At 43.0% G+C, this 14,982-nt stretch overlaps 1 protein-coding gene across 1 annotated transcript in view; it reads right to left on the bottom strand.

Moving 5' to 3' along the window:
- MADD (MAP kinase activating death domain) overlaps positions 1-14,982 on the bottom strand; it is a 133,617-nt gene that overhangs the window by 105,881 nt on the left and 12,754 nt on the right. The window contains exons 2-3 of the mRNA XM_067557708.1: positions 7,325-7,516; positions 3,004-3,618 (exon numbers count right to left, since the gene is read on the bottom strand). Coding sequence (XP_067413809.1) covers positions 3,004-3,618; positions 7,325-7,386 — 677 coding nt within the window. The 5' untranslated portion in view covers positions 7,387-7,516. The remainder of the gene's footprint in view (positions 1-3,003; positions 3,619-7,324; positions 7,517-14,982) is intronic.

The raw sequence follows: 14,982 nt of genomic DNA, 5'->3' as shown, positions 1-14,982 counted from the left end.
GCAATCATCCAAATATGGGAATATCATGATTCTAATTCTGTGTAGGTGGGCAGCCACTACAGCTAGAACTTTTGAGAATACTTGAGCGGCAGTGGATAGGCCAAACTGTAGGACCTTGTATGGGAAATGGCCTGGGCCTAGAATAAACTAAAGGAACCTGCAATGTGACAGATGAATGGTTATATGAAAAGTATGTGTCCTGTAGGTCAAGGGCGGAGAACCTGTCCCTCTTTCTAGCACTGGAATCATGGTGGCTAGTGTGACTATCTTAAAGTGTTGCGTTTCCACGAACTTGTTGAGTCATCATAGATCAAGAATGGGTCTCCACCTTCCTGGTTTTTTCTATGTGAGGAAATAATGTGAATAAAAGTCCTTCTCTCTGCATTTTGTTGGTACTAGCTCTACTGCTCTCAAGTGTATGAAGTGGTTTACCTATTGACGCATGAGAAGGGTCCCTGAAGAGGGATGGGGAAGAAGGGTATGGGGGGTGTTAGCAAAAGGGATGGAATATCCATTCTCGTCTATCTCTAATACCCATCTGTCTGTTGTGATGACTTGCCAGATTGAGTCAAAGGGAATCAGGTGATCTCCAAATGGTCAGGAGATGGTAGATAGTTCCAGCATTAGAAGATGTGGATTTCTCAGGTTCTCAGGTTTCAAATTTGCTGTCTCGATGTCGATTGATGAGATGTGGAGGTTGTCGTCTCCTTGCAGGCCTCTATTTGCGGCCTTGATGTTCGTATTGTCTATGTTGTGTCTAGTGAGTAGTTCGGAACATTTGTGGTGTGTAATATTTTCCCTATCTTCTCTTGGTTCTAAGTGTATAGATTCCCAAGGATCTCAGTGCTGCCCTGGAGTCCTTCTGTGTGTGAAGGGTCTCATCTGTTTTGGTGGCAATGAGTTTTGGACCATCTAACGGAAGATCTTCCACTGTTGATTAAACTTCTCTGGGAAATCCAGAGAGATGGATCCAGGATGATCTCCTCATGACAACTGCAGTGGCTATGGTTCTTGCAACAGTGTCTGCTGAGTTCAGGGAGTCTGTAATGCTGTTCTGGATATAAGGTGTTCTTCTGAAATAAGGGACCTAAACTGTGCTTTTTTCTCTTCAGGAATAAATTCCATAAACTCCGAGAGTTTGGTGTAGTTATTGTGGTCTTATTTCAACAGCAATGCTTCATAGTTGGTGATTCTGAGGTGTAATGTTGCCAAGGAATAGGCTTTATGGCCGAAGAGGTCAAGCCTCTTCCAGTCCTTGTCATACGGCATGTTTTGGGGGTTTTATTATCTGCCCCGTTCATGGACTGCATCAACCACCAGGGAATTTAGTGCAGGATGTGAAAATAGAAACTTCATTCCCTTTGCCAGCACATAGTATTTTTTTTTTTTGTCAGATCTCTTGCAAGTTGGTGGAATCATTGCTGGGCTCTGCCAAATTGTTTTGAAAGGTTCCATAATGGCGCTATTCATAGGCAAGGCAATCTTGGATAATGTGGCTGTCTGTAAGATGTTCAGTAGTTCATGTTGTTTCCTGGACCTCTTCTAGGGATATATTCAGAGAACTGGCAACTCTCTGATACAAGTCCTGAAATATTTTAAAGTCATCCCCTGCATTGGGAGAGATGGTATAATGGTGTCATCAGGGGAAGATGAGAAAAAATGAGCTATTTGAGCCATTTCCTCATCATAGGTCTGTTCTTCCTCTTCGACCACATACTCCCGATGGTCTTGGTACCGAATGTGAAGGCAAGTGTTGTATGCTCGTCCTAGGTGGACTGGGTGCTTTGTGGTGTTGCAGTGAGTATTATGCCCATGGATTCCAATAGCTCATTGTGGTGGAAAGGGCACTGGTGGCATCCATGGCTCCGTCTGTACCAAAGTATGGGATTTTTGTTTCCCTTTAGTGTTGGTACCGGAGTCAGCCTGCTTGGGGTCTCATGGTACGCACAGTACTAAAATGTCCCATAACTTCGACTGTGGAAGGAGCCAGTGCGGTCAGTATCGCCATGGTTTGCTGGTTTGGGGAACGCTGTTACTTGGCAGAGTCTCATACCGGTGGAGTTGTAGCCCACTTTTTTTAAGCTTTCTTGGCAGGCTATTCCTTAATCTGAACCGTGGAAGACAGACATCTGTCAGCGGTTGTGGTTGGATCTCTGTCCAGGCGGAGTTCTCATCTCTGGCTCAGATCCCGGTCTGAGAGAAATTTCTTCATAAGGAAGAATTTAAGTTGCAGGTCTCTTGTTTTTAAAGCCCGGATTTTTAGACTGTGGCAGTGCGAGCTCTTCTGCAGTACGTGTGTCTCGCCTAGGCAGAGGACACGTCATGAATGTCCATCTGAGACCAGTATTGAGAGTATTGAGGCAGCGTTTAAAACACAGGGAACCTAAGGTGAGGTATTTCCCCCCTTTGAAGGGGGAATAAAACCTTAACAGCTCCAATGGAAGCCTAAACTTCTACTGTTCAGGGGAAAGATGAATTTTTTTTAACAAAAATTAATGGGGATAAAACGAGCTAATTATACCTATTACTAACTAAGTCTAACTAACAAAAACTACATTAATTAGATTAGGCAAAGGTGCTGCTGGAACTCCAACTCGAACCGAAGGTGACAGAGAAGGAACTGAGGGAGGGGGATGGTCGCACAGCACCAGATAATTGCCTAAAGGGGCGAAAGATGAGGACCACGCATGTGCAATCCAACCGGAGCACTGCTAATACAAGTCTCTGATTATGAGTGCAGGGGCGCACAAACACCTAAAGTGGAGCACCCACGGGAACATCACTTGAAGAAGTAGGAATTTTTATAAAAATCACCACAGATCCCTCCCTCTTGCAATGCTGAATTAGAACAGAAATATCTCAGCACAGACAAACAGCAACCACCCCCACAACTCCCGCAAACACACATTCATACAAATCATTTAGAGCAGAGGCTGAAGCAGAGAACTGCAGCCCGCAGATCTGAGACTCGGAGAAAGGCCTCTCCTTCTCCACTCCACATACCTCTGCACCCCTCGAGGGATCCCCAGCTTCTTGCCCAGCAGCCTCTCACTGCAGCAGTCCACTAGCCTCTTCAGGATGTATAAACACTCACGGAAGGTGGAGAAGAAGGGGTAATGACTAATGATGCACAGGGAAGTCAAGGTGCTGTTCCGGGAATGATGGCTGCCTCTGGCCACAAGCTTACTATGTGGTGACCGGTTCACATCTGGGGTGGACTCTGTGCTTGGTGTCTGTAGTGAAGAGCCACTCTCTGAACTTTCATTGCCCACCTCCTCTTGGGCAACGGAAGCGTCCCCAGGTTTGGGGGTTTTCTGTCCATCCCGAACTCGATGCCCACCACTGCTGTCTGCTTTCTCCTTGGGCACTCGCTTCTGGAAGGAGCGGTAGAAGTTGACACAGATCCCGTAGCGAATGACACCACTATCCTTGTCTGTGAGCGTGAAGACAAAGGAGTTGTCATCTCTCAGGCTCATGCGTTTTTGCCGTACACTCAGGCATCCTTCCGGCTGGCAGAAAAACACCACATCAGGGGGCAAAGGGAAATCTGCATGGTCTTCCAGAGGGTAACGTCGGAGCAGCTCAGGGGTCTGGGCCACACTATCGCTAGTTGGCTGCCTACAAAGAGCACAATCACACAATTACTCAGCTGGCCAATTTCAACATAAACCTTGGACACCACACATGCAACCTGTCTGGTCCATATGGAACCAGCTTCAACCTCTGCTTCCTCCCCAACACCTAGAGGAAGCACAGCTTCTCAATCAGTAGGCTCAGGACCACAGGGAAAGTAAGGCATGGGGAGATCAGAATTATCATAGGAAGGGAAAGAAATGGTCTGTAACATCATCATTGAGGTGCAAGGGGGAGCTGACATCCCCAAGTATGGCTAAGAGGAAGAGATCCATGGGTGCGTCACTGTGGGAGTGCATCCTCTTGGGAAGGGAAGTTTCCCTGATTTTGATTTATATGCAGTTGGATGTGTTTTATATCTCAGGGTGACACTTAGCCAGAGAAAACACTGCTTTTTCTCCTCCTGACTTGGCTCTGTGAATATAAACTCAGCCAGCTGGGTCCATATGTAGGTGATTTTTACCTGAGAAGTAGATGGAAAATTCAAAAAGAAAAATTGGAATCTGTTCCCAAGCAGTGGCAACAGGAATTTATCAAATTGTCATGCCCCAGAAGAAGTTCTGTAGAACAGGACAATGAGCCTTCCCTACAGCCATAGTGAATTGCTTCCAGCTGACTCTAAACTGAGTGAGACTCCCCGCCATCAACATGCTAATCTACGTCTCCTGTGTGCCACCTGCCACAGGTCACCTATAAATCACTGAGACCTATGAGGATGACATATTGCGAGAGAAAGTTTAGGAGCCTCTGTATCAATGATCAGGGACAACAAATCATTATGATATCCTAATAGGGCATGGAAAGTGGGCCCTGGCTGCAGGGGAGAACTCAGACGCCGACTTGCCTAGTAGTTCCCATTCAGTGAGAGAACCACTCTAATGAGAGCATGACTAAAGAGCTGGTGTGGCAGAAGCATAATAAAATCAAGCATAATGGAATACTTTGAATTGCTGTATAATGTATAAGCTTTAATAAAACAGCAATGGAAATGTACTGCACCCACAAACTAAAGGGTGTATAGAAAGCAAAAAGAACATTTAAAATTCTCCTAATGAGAAAGGGAAACCAACAGTGAGAAAGCAAACACTGCTAGTTTTCTTTTAAAGATAACATGTACATTATAAGCAATCTTTATTCATGTACAAGGCCAAGTAAACAAATGATCCTAACATACACAGAAAAAAGTACTTTTGTTCCCTTATTAGATAAAGCATAGTATAATATTTTTGCTCTTGATAATTGTAACAAAGGACATAGGTGAAATTCTGACTCCACTAAAGCCAATGGCAAAATTCTCATTGACTTCAATGGAGTCAGGATTTCCTCCCATAAATTTAACAAGACAAGTTTTAATAAACAAATGTATTTTCCTGTATTTTAATTTTTAAAGTGAAATTTACACTTTATATTCTCCCATCTGCAAAAATTGGTTAACATATAATTGTTTAACAGAGTGATTCCCATACTGGTGGCCAAAGGGGAGCTCTCTGTTCAGACAGTGCTGTTTCTTCCTTGTTTCCAGTTAATAAAGTGCATTCAAAGAAACTAACATACATTAAATGCTTTCCTAATATTACCTTTCCATATAAGCTATTGCTATAGTTTCCACAGGAATTTTATTAGACTGTGAATGGGAAAGAAGGTGGTCCACATGAACATAGAAGGAAGGGGCATCCATGAGACAATCTCTCTGTAAGATGTTTAACACCCTCTGAAAATGTTTGGAAATTCCTAATTTAATACATTTACGTTGAAGAAATTACATTGGGAAGTAGCATAGTCTCATAGAGGGCCACTGGAATGGGACTTGGAGACCTGGCTCTGCCACTAATCTGCTGCATGACTTTGGGCAAGACACCTTCCTTCTCTACACCTGTTTCCTTAACTGTAAAATGGGGATAATGTTACTTATCCTCCTTTGTAAAGTGCTTTGGGATCTACAGATGAAAAGTGATAGATAAAAACCTAGTAGTAGGAGTAGTAGGTTTTTCAAGTAAAAAGTAAAACATTGATTTATGGGAGTAGCTGTGCAGATTTAAACATGCCCAAACAAACAAATATAGCTCTCTTGAATAAAGAAAAGCCAAGCACCATTTGGGAACTAAATATTTTAAACGCTAAAGAAAGACATTATACAAATAAATGTTTATAAGTTAAACATTATAAAAGTTTTAGGAGCAAGATTCTTAATTTTTTCCCTTGGTATTCATGAAGTTATAGGTCATATGATAAAGAAAATTCATAGCATCCTAATATTGTTTTGACATAAAATGGAAGATTATAATTGGAGCCAAAGATTTAACATAAATTATATAAATGTGAAGTACCAGTGAAATCTTAATAATTTCATGCCTTTGAGGTTACACTAACTACAGAAAGGCAGAGAGAGTCTTCCCAGACACCTATGAAAATAGAAAGGAAGACTCCAGGAGACATTAGTGATTGAAACCACTGGAGCACAAAATATGATGGCCGTAGGAGAAGAAGGAAGAGAGAGAGAGAACTCCTAAAGAACTCTCAGCAGCAGAATCTTTGATCATCAAAGTCTTCCATTAAATACTTCCAGGGAAGTGTCTGTTGAGACAACAGACCTCTGCAAAGTATCCATTTCAGGATACCACATTCCAAGAAAAAAAAACAAGAGCATCCTGGGGAGAAAAAAAGCTACCCTATAAGGCTTCAGTAGTCAAGAAACTGAATGGCAAGTTTCTGACAGAGAAGCTTGCACAAGCACCACAAAGAGGGGTTAGTTAAACAATTTTCTCCTCTCTCAATAAACAGACACCTATATCCAGAGAGAACCGATATTTCTTACAGAGAAGTCAAGAAATAAAATTAAGTACAGTTGACAAATTACTCTGCCCACAGACTGCTTTCTAAAATAAGTCCAGCTGGCCTAGTAAGCCAATAAAAATTGTCATCTACCAATGATGAAGTGATTTCCCTGTTTAGCTAACATAAGCCTTTTTTGCTTTGTCAAGGCTTTCTCATGGAAAGGAATGAGATACCGGGGCACTCTAACACACATGTAAATCATTCACATTTGGAAATGGAAGTTTAATCCACTTAGGGATCTATCCATGAATGAAGTATTATAAAAAGATACAGGAAGTAGCTACCGAATAAATGAAAAAGTACTAAATAAGCCTTGAAACAACAAATGCTATTTGTGTATTTGATGAATGCCATAAGAACCAATCCTGTATTTGATAAGCATTCAGTATTAATTGAATATTGAATGAATATTTTAACTATTGCATTAAAATACATCATGTTAATACTACTATTTTATTGGTAGTTAATGAAAACGTTTTTAAAAGTCTTTCTTGATTTTTCATACAAGGATTTAGACAGCCCAAGAATTCACATAAATGAGTATTAGTGAAAGGACTAATCCTAGAATTGCAACACCAGCTGATTTGTTTTTTAATGGATAATTTATTGTTTTCAGGTTTTCAGGATAATAAACGTCTTTCTCAAGGGAAAGCCAGAGATCTTGTCTATATGAATTTCTCATAAAGATACATTTAAAAATTGCATATGGGTTCAAGCATTCTCATGTTCTCTCTCTATATATATTTATTCTGAACGGTATTTACTCAGCACCTGATGAGAGAACGGTTAGTGGGTGCCAGGTCTTCTATCCCCTTCCACCCTTGGCAAAACCACAGCTCGAAGGCTGCTAAGTTACCTGGCCCCAACGATCACAAGGTAGTCAAGTAACTGAGGGCAGATCTTCTTCTTCTGCACCATTGTCCTGTCCCCTTCACTATGTCATCTCAGTGAATCTCCTGGTCATTGAACCAGTCAGTCAGTCATCCAGTCAGCCACTGCAACTGCCTCAGGGAAGAGAATCCACATGGAAATGTCTGACAAGTTCAACCTAAAATCAGGAGAGAAGACAGGGTCAGAGGCATGCTCACCAGCAGAAGAGTTTTGGGCAAGGATCCGAGGCATGATCTTAGGCGTCAGTGCTTTGAGAGAAAGTTGGAGGCTGGATCATGGATGGTCACCAGAGCTTTGTGCTCACCCTGGGGACAGACACATTCCCTTGGAAAGCTAAGCATCCCAATCCTCTTCAAAGGCTGATTCTTGTTCCCGCTGAAAGCAGTGGGACTTTTTCATGGATCCAGCCTCTCACATGCTGCTGTCTCTCATAGCAACAGAAACAGGAACAGCTGACATACTTGCACATAACTCTGGTCCTTTGCCATCCCGTCCCTCTTGCCCCATAGATCCCATCTTCATGTACAGTCTTGACCACCCATAGATCCTGTTCTATGTGCATGAAGCCAAGCCATTCATATTTGCTTCTTCTGCATCCTTTCTGAATTACCCAGACTGATATGCAGTGTCCAGCCAATGTTTTAGGCTCCAAAGTGGAACACTCTCTCACTTAGCAGAAATATATAAAATGAGTTTCAGGATTGTCCACAGCAGTCTCCAGTGTGCAAACACCCAGAAAGACCCATTCCCTTATCACAGCAACAGGCTTCAGAACCACCCAATGGATGTTATTTATGCCCACAAGGTAAATTTGAGTATGAGCTCCTAAGAGAAACAGCAGGAGAAAAAAAAGTTAAAAGGAGTGTTTATGCTGGGGGTTGGATGAAACATAGTTGAAGCTGGTGGGCATAACAGTTGTCCTTCATTCAGGATAAATGTAAAAAGCAATTATGTTCCTTTATGGAACAGATAGCTGAAACAATAGGAGCTGCTACCCAAAACATAGGTCACATACCAGGCTGGAGTAGGAGCTGAACCATATAATCTGAGAGGTTTTCCCTGGGGTCTGAATGCAAAAGCAGGGAGCTGGTATTGTTTGAGGGAATTTGTGCATGTTTGGAGAGAAGCAGCTGAAAACCCCAGAAGCACACAGATAAAGGCATGAAGGAAGCCACAGACAAACTCAGAGAAGCACTTGTGACATGTCATTCCAGGAAAAGTGTGTGTGTGTGTGTGTGTGTGTGTGTGTGTGTGTGTGTGTGTGTGTGTGTGAGAGAGAGAGAGAGAGAGAGAGAGAGAGAGAGAGAGAGAGAGAGAGAGAGAGAGAGAGAGAGAGAACACGAACGCACGCTTTTGGGTAAAGTGCTGGCTTGAAACAAGTTTGGAAACTTGAGCAAAGAAACTGCCTCCTGCTGTTTGATTTCTACTGTGTTCAGGGAAACAGGATCTTTTGGTCCATTCTTTATAAAAAAGAAAATTGCAACAAAGAAATACCAGATTCCTAGTGGCAAGCAGCCCACAAAACCCTGAATGTTGGCTAACTGCTGAGGTAAAAAGAGGTAACAGTAGGAAAAATCCTCTTAAGGTCTCATCTACTTTATCCTCCCAATGCTACATGTAGGCCAGGGCAGGACTGTGCCCTACAGCAGCAGTTCTCAACCAGGGGTCCGTGAGCCAGTTTCAGGGGGCTGTAGGGCCCTGCACTGAAGCCCAGCACCCCGATTCCCAGCACTCTCACAGGACTGAAACCGGGAATGGAGCCGTGGGGAGGCCCAAGCCACAGCGCTACTCCCAGGGTTAAAGCCCTGCGCCCCATCCCCTGCCACAGGGCTGAAACTGGGAACGGAGCCACAGGGCTGAAACCTGGAGCCCTAAGTGGGACTGAAACCAGATGTGGACCTGGGCTCTGTAGTGCTCCCAATGGGACTAAAGCCCTGAGCACCAGCATCCCAGCGTGGCTGAATACGGGAGCAGAGCCTTGGCACTCCCCATCACGCTAAAGCCCCGAGCCACTTGTCCCCCCGCCATCCAAAGGCCCCCCTGGTGGCTGAAGTCCAGAGCCCCTCCTCCCGGTTGAGAACCCCTGCCCCACAGTGTTGTCTTCAGAGCTTTGTCCTGTCCAGTTATAAGAGTCCCAAGCAATGGGGTTCTCACTATTTTGTCTATAAGCTTATCTCACCCCTTACTTTTTTTACTGCAAAATACGTTTCTGATGTTCAAACTAAATTATCTTTTTTTCTTTATTCTATCCTATTACAATTGTTTATCTCTCCGCCCCCTCACACACACCAATTCAAGCCTCTTCCACAACATGTTCTTCATAAACCATCAGTGCTATTTGTCACCAATCCCAGGGTACCTGGGATTCTATGGCCATAGAATTCACCCAGTGTTGTAGAACTGTGCTACAAAATCCAACCTTTCATATTTAAAAAATATTTCTAGAGCTCATGCTTTCAGTGAAACCCTCAAAAAAACAAGTAAAGTGTAAATAATACAATGTTATCTGCCTGAGTTTGCAGATAGCCTGAAACCATTGCTCTGAAAGAATCATAGAAGATGAGAGCTGGAAGGGATTTCAGGAGGTCATCTAATCCAACCCCCTGCTCAAAGCAGGACTAACCTCAGCTAAATCATCCCAGCCAGGGCTTTGTCAAGCCGCAGCTTAAAAAACCTCTAAAGATGGAGATTCCACCACCTCCCTAGGTAACCCATTCCAGTGCTTCACCGCCCTCCTAGTGAAAAACTTTTTCCTACTATCCAACCTAGACCTCCCCCACTGCAACTTGAGACCATTGCTCCTTGTTCTGTCATCTACTACCATTGAGAACAGCCTAGCTCCATCATCCCTGGACCCGACTTTCAGGTAGTTAAAGGCTGCTATCAAATCCCCCCTCATTCTTCTCTTTTGCAGACTAAGGTGTGAATTGGTGAAAGATGTGAACTGTCCTATTTGAGTTGTCAACTCAAACCTAAACAATCTGCAGCATTTTGAAAAGTGAAAATATAGATACATAAAAAAAATAAACTAAGTTTAATAGTGCCATGCTGGCAGTGAGTATATCAACCTTGGGAAATGAGACAGACAGATTTAGTTTTAAGCATTGTGTAGGAATTTTGTGACCGCCCAAGAGTCGCTCAGATTTACTTGGTTGTTCACACTCTCAATGGTCATAACCAGATGGAAGGCATGCAGGATTCTCTTTGGTGAAATGGAGAAAGCGCTTCCTTTTTTAGCTGTCTCCCATTCCTACCAATTCGTCGCTTTTTCAGATATCTACAGAGGATTGCTATTCATATCTAAAATGACGACAGCATTTAGGAGCCTGGGGATAAAGCAGCGTAAAAGGGAAAGCTTTTCCTGTGTATGTCTCTCTTTATGTTCAAGGCTGAAGTCTGAGAGGTCATTCTCTGCAGATGAGGATAAGGAGAGTGCTTGCAACTACTAAGTTGTCTCTTTTAAAATGGTAGTTTAGTGCTTTTACTTGGAGACAGAATGAGGCCTGTTGGAGAGGTTTTTCTGTTCTTCCTCCAAGCCTTAGATCTGGCTGACTAGTTCTAACCTGAAGCCACTGAAAACTGGGGAAGCCAACAGATCCTGACCTGAATCTTCTCCTTTTTCTCCTTTCCAGGCCTCTTGGACCTGAATTGGAAGGACTCCAAGAGAACAGCAAGTCTGACTCTGAAGGACTGCTCTACTTGAAGGTTGCTCTGTCCCAGGTGCTTAACACTGGCCTACTTTTTCTGAGGAAGGTCTTGGATACAGGAGATAAGACACTCCCCAAGACCTTCCCCCTTCACGGGATCCCAGAATTCAGGCTCCAGCCCAAGTCCAAATTTCTAGACAACAATGTTTAGCCTCACAGCCCAAGTCCTGTAAAGTCCAAGTCAACTGACCCAGGCCAGCCGCAGCCACGTTGCAGGTCTTCTATTCCAGTGTAGATGTACATCTAGATTCTAGATTGTAGTAAAGTTCCTGGTAGAAAGATCTGCACCATATTCTGGAGCTTTAGGGTCTTCTGAAAAATAAGAGACTATCTATGCATGTAACTACAACAGAAATATACCCATTCCCACAAAGTGGGTATTTATGTGAGATAGGAAAAAAATCCTCCTCGGATTCCCTACCCCTATTTTGAGACATCCCACTTAGAATATTACACTGGGTTCTTCTAAAAGTCCCAATGATTTAGCCCTGTCCAACATCTGCACACATGCTCCTCCCTGACTGGTATGCATTTATTTTATGATTTATTTTGGTTTATAATATACAATAGGAAAATTTATCTATGTTTATCTAAAAATGTATTTTCTTCAAGTAATAAATTCCACAGATCCATTACAATGGGTACTTCAGCCTGCTTGCAGCTTGGGAGCAGAACCAGACCTGTCAGTCACTGGCAGAAGAGGAATGCTCCAGTGCCTGAAGTTCCCTCCAGCTGAGAAATCTTCCAGAACCAGGATAATTCAATTCTACTTTCCTAAATTACAGAATTTTTTAAGTATATTTTGAGGACAAAGCACAACAATTTGGCCTATGCCAGAGCATGAGAAATTCCTCATAACGAAACAAACTCAGGACTTTGGATGTCAATTACCATTTCTATCCATTTATCTCCAAGGTGGGCCAGATGTGTTGATCATATTATTCAAATGGAAATTTTGTTATGCACAGGTAAATATTTCCATTCCTCATTGTGCTAAGGTCCATAAATCTGTTATAAATGGATTTTCAAAGACGTGTGATTCCCACATGAGAAGAAGGATAATCCTTTAAATACAGACATCCAAAATGAAGTGTATTATATATCCTCTATCTTCTCCTTGGCTCTAAGACATGAAGAAGACTTCTGTCAATAATGACATCGGCTACAAGACTGGAAGTCCAATACATAGGATTTCGTGAATGTATGTCTTGATGGATATATAGCCACCTAGCAAGTCTCAATACCGGAGATATGCCTTCTCTTTCTTGAGATTGTCAGTGGTTGTAAAGAACAATTTTTTTTTTTTTTTTAATTTCCTCTTTCCACTGGCTTCCCACAGAATTTCAAGTTAAGTTCCAGGTCTCAGTCCTTATCTTCAAGGTCCTCCATGGCCTAAACCCAGGTTATTTAAAAGACTATCTAAAAATCCAGGACAAAGGCCATGGCTGACAACTAGATTTTCTGGCACAAGGCAACTCTCAACAAATAAGAGCAAATCTCATTTGTGCAAGAGACAGAATTTTCTCCTGAGGCAGTCCAAGCCCTGGTCTACACCTACCTGGAGATTTGGCGGCAGTCGACGGGACTTATGCAAACTACGCAGAGTAGCTTGCATAACTCACGTTGACTGCTGTGCTTCTCTTCTGCGTGGTGTCTTCACTATGCTGAGCTGACGGGAACAGTGTTCCCGTCAACACAGTGCTACGTTACTTGAGGGGGTGGTTTTACTCAGTCGACTTCCTGATCGATTGAGCAGGTCTATACTGACCGCTCAATCGATCCAGAAAGATTGATCTGGCGGCAGCGACTTTGCCACTGTCAATATAGACATGCACCAAGTCTGTGAAATTAAAGTCCTGAGGAACTAAGGAGCATCACAATCCTCATCACTTTCTGCTCCAAGTGCAAAGTATATTTCTTTGACCTTGCCTTCTCTAACAAACACATAGCAACAGGTATATTTATATAGGGGAAAAAAGGCAAATTATCAAAATAAGCCACCCCACGGCACACACTTCTCTTTGTGAGGAGATAAGCACGTAAACAACATGCGATAGATGTGCAGTCACATTGCTTATTGTGCTAATGGAAGGCACTGACACTACGGTGATGGGCATGGTATAAAAACCTGTATAGAACAGAACAGACTTGGGAATGATTGCTGTGATAGTTGTGAGGGCTAGCTATCCAAATCAAAAGTACAATACTGAGTGTCATCAGAGAAAGCTCCCACTTCAAAAAAGAGTCTGATTAGAAATAGTACCTATTGGGAGATCTACTTTCCTGGATAGGAAGTATCCTCCTGCAGGGGCTCAATTTGGGTTGTACTATAAGGACAAGAATGGAGGTTCCAAAGTCAAGTTCTATGACTTTTATGGGGCTGGAATAAGGACCATTGCCCTAAGGGAGCAATTACTGTTAGGATTTATACACAACTTCCTTCTCTTGGACATGGTGAAAATATTATACTACAGAGACTTGACCTTTTTGTTTGGACACTCTCATACACCCACATTAAAGCCCTTCTGTACTCCCAACAAAGAGTGCAGGTCTGTATGTGGACAGGATGCATTTTAGAAACACTACAGGCATCTAACAACATTGAGGCACTGGAGAGGGAACAGATTAACAGTGGAACTCAAATTAAAATGCTTTAGAGAATGAAACAGGAGTTGGTGCTCATCAGTAACAAGACCAGCCCACGGAAATGTTCTGGAGAGCAGTCCAGTTAGGAGGATTCAGTAAGCAAGCCAAGGACATCCTCCCCAAAAGGGCATCTTTAATACAAAAAGATATTCTCTTGCCCTGACCCTCAAATCATCATCACCACTACACTATACCCCCTAAACTCAAAATTCAGTTCTCTAATACATGTAAATGTTTGACAGTGAGGGTAATTAACCACTGGAATAATTTACCAATGGTTGTGGTGGATTCTCCATCACTGGCAATTTTTAAATCAAGATTGAATGTTTTTCTAAAAGCTATGTTCTAAGAATTATTTTGGGAAAGTTCTATAGCATATGTTATACAGGAGGTCATATGATCACAATGGTCCCCTCTGGCCTTCGTATCTATAAGTCACTGTTACTCCAAGGGGTAGCTGCCTCCATGTCATTAGTGAGTGGAGGCAGCTATGTTAGTCAATATCTCCCCACACACTACCAGAAACAGAATACACATGGTATGCACCCCACAGACAGGGATGTTGCTACTGCCTCACAGGGCTGAGGCCAGAATGATTAAGGCTTTTGGTTGCTCTAGTAACTGGTTTCACCATCTTGCCACATAGGGGCCATGCAGTTCCTTCCTTCCTCTATCCCATCCCTTCAGTCGAGTTCTTTGATCATGACAAGTTCCCCAGCACATGCAAGGCCACGCAGCCACTATGCAAACACAAGCTGGAGAAAAAGAGCTGCAGGTAATCTGATTCAGATCAATCTCCATAGCAACCCAATCTCTCTTCCCTAGATCCCAGATTGTCAGAGCTATTTATATAGTGCAGCCCTCCCCTTCTCTCCGCTCATCAACAAAAACTCTCAGCTCTGCCCACACTACAAACAAGCTTCACACAGCCACAAGAGCCACCAGGAGCTGGCAATTAAACATTACCTCTTGGCACTGAAGGCCCCTGTGCTACATGATAACTTATTACCTGCAACAGGCACCAGACCTTCCCATCAAAAAGGCTTTCCCCGCCTATGGATGCAACACAAGCATCAGAGATCATTAGCGTTCACTAAGAGCTGAAAACATACCATATACTGTCACCTGACAAAGCATCCATCACTCACTGAGCCCCACACAGCTGCTTCTTCAAAGCTTCCCCAAAAACCCATCAGGCTTGGTCCTTTTCAATTTCACCCTAGTGCTACTGTCCCAAATATACCCCAGCCAAAGTTTACAACTGACAGGG

Source organism: Emydura macquarii, unplaced genomic scaffold (assembly GCF_026122565.2).
Source record: "Emydura macquarii macquarii isolate MOO-44397 ecotype Brisbane River unplaced genomic scaffold, CSIRO-AGI_Emac_v2 contig_1876, whole genome shotgun sequence".
In the NCBI taxonomy this organism is placed as follows: Eukaryota; Metazoa; Chordata; order Testudines; family Chelidae; genus Emydura; species Emydura macquarii.
This window is presented reverse-complemented; position numbering and strand designations above follow the sequence as displayed.